The sequence below is a fragment of the Ictalurus furcatus genome, chromosome 13 (assembly GCF_023375685.1).
Source record: "Ictalurus furcatus strain D&B chromosome 13, Billie_1.0, whole genome shotgun sequence".
Taxonomy (NCBI): domain Eukaryota; kingdom Metazoa; phylum Chordata; class Actinopteri; order Siluriformes; family Ictaluridae; genus Ictalurus; species Ictalurus furcatus.
The window spans coordinates 6,555,407-6,565,252 of NC_071267.1; the positions used below are offsets into that span (position 1 = coordinate 6,555,407).

Below are 9,846 nucleotides of genomic sequence, written 5' to 3' on the forward strand. Positions count from 1 at the left end.
GTGGTTTGTAACGTGGCCTTTTCCTCGTGCGCGCGGTAAATTTTTGCCGCGTTCGTGCTGCGGGTTTGTAAAAGCGACAGAGACGCGTGTAGGAGCCGGTGTTGTGTCAAACTCGGGATAGGTCCCCTTCCCCCCGCCTAAACAGAGAAAAAAAGCACGCGTGCACGAAAAACTCACCCCCGAGGTACTGTGCTCATACCGCTGAAGTACTATGGAAAGCCCTAAGGCTCAAAACTAAGATTTTTATCCACTTTTATCTGTAAAATGTTGTAGTCCAGAAGTGAAAGGCATATTTCATGCCTGTCTAGTTTATTTAGGGATAACAGGCTAAAAAAATATACAGGACTTACCTGTTAAACAAGTCATGAATTTGACACATGTATAAGCTTTCTTTCTTATTGAAAAGTATCGGACAGTACCATCCTCAGCTGTCAGGATGCGCTCACCCTGATATTATAGACAAATTTGCTATGATGGAGGTGGTCTTAAGACAAAGATAAAAGCTAAACCTTGTATGATATTGTTTTTATCTTCAATTTCTTTGGACCTTTTCTCAGTAAATTGCAGTGAAAGTGTACTTGTTGGGACAGAAAACCATCAGGTTTAGTTTACTCTAAACAGCTGAACTAAAGTGGAGCTGTTTTGTGCTTGATAAGTTTCAGGCATGATCTCGGTGTCTCAATTCTGAAAGTCTGTAGTTTGTGTCACGATGTACAGGAACCTAACTGTTTTGTGTTCTTGGTATGTGTTGTTTTTAGCATTCCTAAATCACCCTGCCTCTTATTCTCTTATTATCTGGTAGACTAGACCAGTGGTTTTCAAAGTGGGGGCCACCAGGGCCCAACAATTTCGGGTCAAAAATAAATTCTCACTCTGACAACCACACACACACACAATCAATTCCTAATGTAATTTAATGTAAAGATGTAAGATGTAATTAATAATAAAAAAAGGAGGGATATATTCAGAAATCTGTATTTTTATGTGTTTTAAAGACATCTTGCAAAAAGGAGGCCTCGGTCAAATGTTTGGGGGGCTTTGCCCTGGAAAAGTTTGGGAACCCCTGGACTAGACGTCTTGTAGATTTTTTTCTCACTCGAACATATGTAATAGATGTTTTGATTTTATTTGTGACCTGTTCCAGTTGACATTTATCATTCTTTATCAAAATTCCTGTGTGTACTATATATACTATGGTTTCTGTATCATTAAACTAAGAAGCTTTCACTAAAAAAAATAATGTACTAAGGGGAAAAAAGAGAAATATGATCAATATGTCCAGGTATTGTGACTTTTGAGAACGGGCAAATATTTAGCCTAGAAAATCACAGTTATATGTGAGTGAGCGCACATTTCTTCCAGAAGTCTACAATATTCAAAATGAAAACTCTCTCACAAATATAACATTATTTATTGATAGAAATAACAGTAGGTTTTTGTGTTAATAAAGACATAAAAACGCAACAAACATAAGTTCTGTTACCCCATGTTCACAATATAACTTGACAGTCATGAAATATGCCTTTCACTTCTGGAATACATTCTACAGATAAAAGTCGATAAAAACGTTAGTTTTGAGCCTTAGGGCTTTCCACAGTACCTCAGTGCTACGAGCACAGCATATCGGGGGCGAGTTTTTCGTGCACGCGCGCGTTTTCGCGGTTTAGGCGGGGGAGGGAGTTCGATACAACACCGGTGTGCACAAAGCCGACACTTATTTTGTGGGTAAGTCAAAACATTAACAGTGATTTTTATATGAATGAGTGCAGGTACAGGAGCAGAATAAGGAGCAGTGGTGTAGGTTTGAGACTCACAGCTAGTTTAGCAGTTTAGCAGTTTTAGCTAGTTTAGCAGTTTAGCAGTTTTAGCTAGTTTAGCAGTTTTTAGCTAGTTTAGCAGTTTTTAGCTAGTTTAGCAGTTTTTAGCTAGTTAGCGTGTCTAGGCGGTAAGAGGTTGTGTGTCTGTGCGTGACGAAATGTTTGGGTGTCAATAAAAGCTAAATTTGACAGCTTTGCTAAAAATATGTGGCAGTTGGATGACACCAGTTATTTACAGCAATGTGCAAAGAAATGCTGTAAAGCAAATGTGCTTTTCAAAATAATAAACGGAACTGTTTCTACGTTAAAAAAATCTATATAAATAAAGCGCAGTAAACAGTAATGCAATTAACTGTCAGTACTGGTAATGCTAATAAAATAATAAATAATAAATAAATGCAGTAATGTCAGATGTAATTTGCACAGTTTATAAGGAAATTAGTTTGTAGGTGTTTCTGAGCATCTTGGAGTTTTTCTGGAGACTTGGACCTTCACACTGGTTTCTGAAGGTAAAATCCCAACACTATGTTCATTATGGGGGTTTTTTTGTCTGAAAAGTGCTCTGTTATGTAAAAAAATATTTTGCACTGACTCAGTAATGCAGAAGTCATAAAATAACAATTTTTGCACATTGCTGTATAATAATATCCTCACCTTCAATACGCTGAAATGTTTTACTTCTGTGATCAAGCAAATGCAGAAATTCACACCGATACACTCCATACACATTCAGGTCGAATATCTCGAGCACAATTTTAATGACGAGAAAACGACGACTGTAAGTTCTGAATCATAAACAAATGTGAAACAGTGTGTGTTTTTTGTCTGTCCAAACCTAAACAAATCAAAGTGCTGGGAACAGAGGTGTAATAAGGAAAACAAAATGGACTACAGGTTCACCATATCTTAAAAAGAAATAGATCCGTTCACAAATTCCCCCCGATATTTGTTTGAATAACAAAGCCTTTGACTTGTGGTGGAAAATGATTGATAGCAGTACCTGAGGTGTCACTGTAACTAGAAATACAGCTCCAGAGTGGCCTAAAATGCCTGTTTTCTGGAGCCTCTTTATCAGACAGATGGTACAGGGCTGGTGTAAACTGTTAAACAGTTCTGATGTGGTCGTGTATTATAGTTTACGTGTTTACATGTCTGTCATTGTGATCTGGAGCTGTCAGTCACTTCAAAGTGCAGACGAATCCAGTTGTGTGATCATGTGACCAGCGTGCTTTCAGTCACTCACTCACTCTCTCACACACACATTCAGAGCTCTGGTGTTCAGTGTCATTTTATTATATGCATAATTTTAATAGAATGCTGACTTCCCTTATGTCAGTGACTACGTTTACATGGACAGCAATAATCTAATTATTGACCTTATTATGAATAAGACAATATTCTGAGTTTACATGAGTTGCTTTTAGAATACTCCTTTCATGTTCCTGTTTTACGTGTTATAGAACATAGATGGATTAACATCACACGTCATTATGTCCGCATGCTACATCGTCCGACGTCCCTCTAGAATTTCACAGTTCACCTTTGTTATGGTACCATATACAGTTTTGTGTTTTTATTTTTAATTTTACGAAAGCTTCAAGTGCAGTTAATTATTTATCATGCTATACATGCAAATAGACAACTGCTTGAAACCATGGGCTGCTTCTGAAACCGCATACTTACCATGTATACATGTATTTAACCTACTATGTAGTAAGTAAGAACGCTGTTTCAGACGCAGCCGTGCTCTCTTGTTTGCCGTCAAACGGTTGAGCACTGCCGTGTGTGTACGTGTCCTGTCGCAAAATGCGGTGAAAACTCTCACACGACGTTAATAGTGTGATTAAGGTGTGTACATGTCTGTAATACATGTCGATAATGCGACTAAAACAGGAATACTCCACATGTCTTAATTCGGTTTGTTTACTTTGAGTATGACTTTAATCGGATTAAGGTAATCAAAAATCGCTGTTTACATGGTAGTTTCTTAAGATGAGTATCGTCTTAATCTGGTTAATATCGGATTATTGCGGTTCATGTAAACGTACTGAGTGTTAGACCGCTATAAAATGGTTTAACATAAAGCAAATGACACATCTAAAAGATTCATACTATATCTGCGCCTGACGCTGCCAGTCATTTAGCAGCCCTCGTGTCCCACCGAAATCTGTCCATGTTATAACACTGATGAGTTAATACTGTTATTCCAGGAGCCATGGGTTTGTTACAGCTATGTGCAGAGCTCTTCCACACATCCGACCTTTACAAGGTGCTCTGTGTGGCGAAGGAGGCGTCGGACGCAGAGCTGCGGCGTGGTTATTATAAACTCTCCCTGCAGGTTCACCCAGACAGAGCACCGGATGATCAACAGGCCACCATCAAGTTTCAGGTATAGCATGTCGTGCTTTCATTTATAAACTCTTACTGGAGTTCGTATACAGTAGTAGTGTTTAAAAATAAATAAATAAATCTGTCTTAAAAGTGAGTAATCCCATCATTACACGATCAGATTTTTCCTAAAGTGAAATCACATGTTGGATCTTTCACTTTGTCAGTAAAATAATTTAGATGACTTTCCTATACAGGAAACCTAATGGCTCTTTCCTCATGGAAAGAATATTATTTATTTATTTTGATAAATGATGTCACAAGTGTTTTCCAGTCTCTGCATGACACTTGTTTGATGCTCTTCCGAGTAACTTGCCCTACTTCACAGTACTTTCTTTTGCTAATGCGAACAGAACAAAGTCCTAAAACATCTCATTTCACTATCCCAATATTGGATGTGCTAAACAGGTACTAGGAAAAGTCTATGCTGTGTTGAGCGACAAGGACCAAAGAGCGGTGTATGATGAGCAGGGTGTAGTAGATGAAGAGGATTCGCTTAACCAAGACCGCAACTGGGAAGAACATTGGAGAAGGCTATTTCCAAAGGTATGGTACTAATATAGGTTTAGGGTTTTTTTTTCCTATCCATATTCACAATTGTTCATTTGGAAACCTGTTTTAAGAAGTTCTGGGTATTTCCCTGGCTGAAAACACTATTTACTGTTTCTAATATGTTATTTTAAAAGTAATTGTCAAGCAGAAGAGATTGTTGTGAGGCAAATTAATGGTCTGTTTAAAAATAATAGTTATGTAAACAGGGGTATTTATTTCCACCACTGGCTCTGTAAGTATTTTGCCCTGGATTAACTGAAGTGGTGTTTTCACTCTCTTTCATTGGGTGTCTGTCATAAAGCGTTTATATCTAATTATTTTTTAAATGTATATATTTTTGTATCGTTCCTGAGTGTCTATCAGGCGCACATTAAGTGATTTTTACCCTTAAATTCCTGTCTATTTGTTTTTTAATGAAGTGTTGTAGAGAGGCTTTTTTTATATAATAGAAAACACATTTATTAATGGGAGTGGACAAATCAGTAGCATGTGCAGTCAGGACTAGCAGATGTGACCAGGCAGTCACTCTATGCTAACCTAGTCTTAAAATTTCACAGTATTATGGTATTAATTAGGGATGCACTGAAATGAAAATTCTTGGCCGAAACCGAATATAATGAAAAACTTGGCCGTTTTTGCCATTTATTTTGCCATTTTTTTCACCATTGCATAAATTAAATAGTCAAAATGTGCTTTTTACTATTTTGTCTTGCTTTTCAAAGAAAAAAATCAATTACAAAAACTACAATTTCAAAATATTTAACACTGAACATTTTTTTTAATCCAGCAGGCATAGGCTACCAACAAGGCACACTATAACTTTAAATAAATAAATGAGTATAATAAAAATATTTTGATGTGGTCATCTTTGAGCCCCCTTGAATAGCCTATGTTAGGCCTATAATTGACTGCTAAAAGAATGTAGCACTCTGTAGCCTACAGCAAAAAAGTGCATTGACAAGAGTGCAGAAAATGGTTTTATCGGTTATATACGGCTGATTATATTGGGGATATATACCGCTCGTGTCCCTGTACACCTCGCGGAGTATTATAGTAGATACTGGATTTGTCTGCCTGCCCTTAAATAAATACGTCTTTACCTGCTTCCGTACTCAACTCCCTTACGTCTCGTGACGTGACAGAAACAAAACAAACGCACAGTAAACATCCGAAGAGCACGTAGCTCATGCACGTAGCTCATGCACGTAGCTCGTGCATGCGCGCGCCCCCTCATCGAGGTCGTGACATTTGCAAGTCTCACTCTGGTTGCTAGGCTATATTTGGTCGCGTCATCAAACACGTCATTGTTCGGTCAAATTTATTCGGCCTTTTCACTTATTCAATAATTTCGGTTGCCGAACATTCGGTGCATCCCTAGTATTATTGAATGATTTAAAAACATGCATATGGTGCTGAAAATACATCCTTGTATGAACAAAAAAAAAAAAGGAAAACGACTCAGGGGGGGGGGATTCAAAGAACTCTAATTGAGATTTGGATGTCCTAAATGCATCCAAAAGTCCTACTGTCCCACCCTAGCTGTCTCATTTCATGTGGCAAACTTGCAAAAATAACATTACTGTGTACTGTTTTCACACTAGACCAATAATATCTAGTGTTTGCAGCAGACCCCTAGTGTAGGACCTCATGCATTCTGCCCATGCCACTGTACAGGGCATCTCACAGTGCTGAAGATCTGGTTAAAATCTACACCTGTCTGCTGTGTTTAATGTCAGACCCTGTCTAAAATCAAATTCAGAAATGTGTTGGGTGTTTTGTCTTTAGTGTGATTAATTGATTAACTCCAAATCCCAAAATGCTAAAAAAAAAAAAAAAAATAATAATAGAAAAATTAAGTGTACCTACAGTTAGGGTTCATATTAGGGTTGTCAATTGATTAAAATTGTTAATTGATTTAATTACATGATGTGCCGATTAATTAATCGAACCTGAGAGATTTTGACAAGGGCCGAGCACACAATGCATCGTAGCTTGCTGCATATGGGGCTTTGTAGCCAGAGACCAGTCAAGTGCCCATGCTGGCCCCTGTGATTAGACTCAAAGATCTGCCAGTCTGGTCTTAGGCACCACCAGTAGACCATTATTGGAGGACCTTGTAGTCAGAGCTGTATTAGCTCAGAGAGGTAAGGCAGGGTGAGTCCATTCTTACTCATGATCTAAGGGAAGATGCCCTAAATGAATAAATTCTTTGATGTGTACAAATCTGTGTTGTCTCAGATAACGTTGCAGGACATAATTGACTTTGAGAAGCAGTATAAGGACTCTGAGGAAGAGAAGCAGGACTTAAAGAGGCTCTACCTGCAGCATGAGGGAGACATGGACCGCATCATGGAGTCAGCACTGTGCAGCAGTCATGATGACGAGCCTCGTGTGCGGGACATCCTGAAACAAGCCATAGATGCTAAAGATGTGCCAGCCTACAAAGTCTTTACTCATGAAAGTGCCAAGAAAAAGGCCAGACGCAGGAGGAAGGTCAGTGGTTTGTCCTTCATCTGGACTTCTTAGCCAACACGTGGAGCTTTGTCTGTGTGTAGCATTAATGTCGCTCATCTGTGTTGTCCAGGCAGAGAACGAGCAGCAAGAGGCAGAGGAGCTCCAAAGAGAGATGGGGCTGAATACAGAGGATAGCCTAGTGGCCATGATCCAGGTGAAATAAATACTATGAGTGACTTGTGACCAAAGATTTTGGTTGGGCAGTATGACCTTAAATAGCATTAAAAAAAAAAAAAGTCAGCAGGCAATCATACATGACTTACACTGTAGGCTATTTTAAGTGTGACCCTGTAATAATCAACCGAGGGTCGACAAAACTTGAATGAACTTGAACAAACTATGTACACAAAAAAAACCTCAAATGAGCAAGCAGAAAAATTACTCTGGTCTAAAATCCCGCTGTCCCTGTGGATGAACTTGTCCCAGTGCAATTATTACTTATTTATTATTAATTATATTTTCAATATTCATCTGTTTGTCTCTTACTTCTCTCTCTAGCAAAGACAGAAATCCAAAGAAAAAGATTTTAACTCGCTCATCTCAGATCTGGAGGCCAAGTACTGCAAGAAGTCTTCCAAGGGGAAAAGGTCAAAGAAAAACTGAAATTTTATATTGTAAATATGAAACAAGGAATAGCTTGTGTTGAGTGTTGGGTTTTTTTCACCATCAACCATCTTTCAGAGCCCAAAGTTTCATGATTGGAACTGATCTCCCAGCAAAACCGTCAGGAAGGCAGTAGGTGTATGTATTTCTTCGGTTGCACCAACTCCATACTGCATATCTATATCAGACCAATGTAAATATTAAATTGAATACACCACAGTCATACATGAATGAGTGCAAGTGTGTAACACCATTCATTGAATTTTTCCCATCATGTATGACAAACAATTTAGACTATGATAAGTTCAAAATGATCCTACCCTTCTGTCAGCAATTCTTTATTCACGTTTTGAGGCACTTGTATGTATATTGATTTGGACAAAGTCTAAATGTAATAAACATTACTTTTTTCATTGAACTGGTCATGTATGACTGAACAGCATTCGCTGTATGTGTGACGTGTAAAGCAAGATATGTCTGAACATATGTCTGAACATAGAGCCCAAAATGGTTGCATTTCTTTTTTAAAAAGAATAGAATGAAAACGGTTCAGGGTGACTGATACAGTTGTCCTTAAATGTCTACAAAGCTTTGTGATTTTGTGATTGTTCCATGGCCAAGCAATTAGACAATAGCAGCAACTGCATATTTAACTAAATTCCTACCTGTCATGTAAGCATGAAGACAAAATACATATACAGTGAGGCCTAAATTGAAAATTAGGGTGTTTTTTAATTTAAAATCGGAAATAAACTAAAGGTTTTGGAATTTTTAAATATTTAAAACCAAGAAATTAAATGTTCGATATCACAGTTTTTATGTCCCTATTTAAATGTAAGCAAATTTTGTACCTTTTTGTACAGAAGGTCACATTTTCCTCATCAAAAGGTCAAGATTCATATTCTCTGACGGATTTGATCTAAAATGGATTATAAAGTTTTTACAAACTTGTGGAGTCCATGCACAAGTGTACAATGTCAATAACGCAAAAAGGGAACATACTAAATACTAGGAACCTCCAAAATTCATGTAAATATTTCAGAGATTCTGCTTTTCAATCAGTTGTAAATAATTTGTAATGAAAATTTTTTAATTAAATTAGAAAATAATGCAGCGTTTTCGCTAGTGGTTTCATACTTTTGGACCCCAGTGTGTGTGTGTGTGTTTTTATCTATACATTCACTGTCCACTTTAATAGGAACACCTGCTCATTTATGCAGTTATCCAATAAGCCGATCATGTGGCCGCAGCACAATGTATAAAACCATGCAGATAACTGTGGCATGGTTGTTTGTGCCAGATGGGCTGGTTTGAGTATTTCAGAAACTACTGATCTGGCACTAACGACAGTCTCTAGAGTTTACACAGAACATTTCTCTAGGTTTCTGATCCTCTGCAACACTGACCAGGGTAAAGCGGCTACTGAATCCCTTATTTTGAGGTTAAAACTTAACATTATAAAAGATGCCACACTGATGCAATTATGATGGAATACTTTTAAAATTCACCAAAGTTTTTGCAGTAGCAATGATTTACAAAAGTGAATATACATATAAAATGCCTTAACATATTCCAATCACTTCAGTGAAGTCTTCAGAATCTACTACCTCAGATATGCTAACTTTATTAGTTTTATCCACTACAGGAAACCAACACACAGGCTTTCGATAACGGTTGTCCACATGCAGCAGCTTTATGAAGATGAACCTTCTGGGATTTACATCAGTGCAATCACTCAGATTAAGCCTTAATTTCCATACTGGCCTGAACAGGCTCGAGACTCGAGGTTGCAACTTGAGGCTGTAATTCTCCACCTCCAAGTAATAAAAGCCAAATAAAACCCTCCTCAAATTGAAATTCCTACTCGTCAACTTCGGGTACGGAGTGACGTCAAATCAACATGGCGGCGCACAGCATCATAAATAAACATCATACCTTTAAATGAGTTAGACTGTATATACAAGTATTTGCT

General features: G+C 37.8%; 1 protein-coding gene across 1 annotated transcript; it reads left to right on the forward strand.

Annotated features, from left to right (window-relative positions):
- Positions 1-1,598: 1,598 nt before the first annotated feature.
- dnajc9 (DnaJ (Hsp40) homolog, subfamily C, member 9) lies at positions 1,599-8,292 on the forward strand. The gene is made up of 7 exons (XM_053639104.1): positions 1,599-1,725; positions 4,028-4,206; positions 4,614-4,751; positions 6,996-7,250; positions 7,342-7,425; positions 7,770-7,858; positions 7,953-8,292. The coding sequence occupies exons 2-7, from the start codon at positions 4,033-4,035 to the stop codon at positions 8,008-8,010; spliced, it is 798 nt and encodes a 265-aa protein (XP_053495079.1). The 5' UTR covers positions 1,599-1,725; positions 4,028-4,032; the 3' UTR covers positions 8,011-8,292.
- The last annotated feature ends 1,554 nt before the right edge of the window (positions 8,293-9,846 follow it).

What these genes read in the sequence shown, in the direction of transcription:
- dnajc9 (XM_053639104.1), top strand. Translation starts at nt 4,033, where the DNA reads ATGGGTTTGTTACAGCTATGTGCAGAGCTCTTCCACACATCCGACCTT. An exon ending in GCCTAGTGGCCATGATCCAG is followed by an intron (nt 7,426 to 7,769) that starts GTGAAATAAATA and finishes TTCTCTCTCTAG; the next exon opens with CAAAGACAGAAATCCAAAGA. An exon ending in AAGTCTTCCAAGGGGAAAAG is followed by an intron (nt 7,859 to 7,952) that starts GTCAAAGAAAAA and finishes ACCATCTTTCAG; the next exon opens with AGCCCAAAGTTTCATGATTG.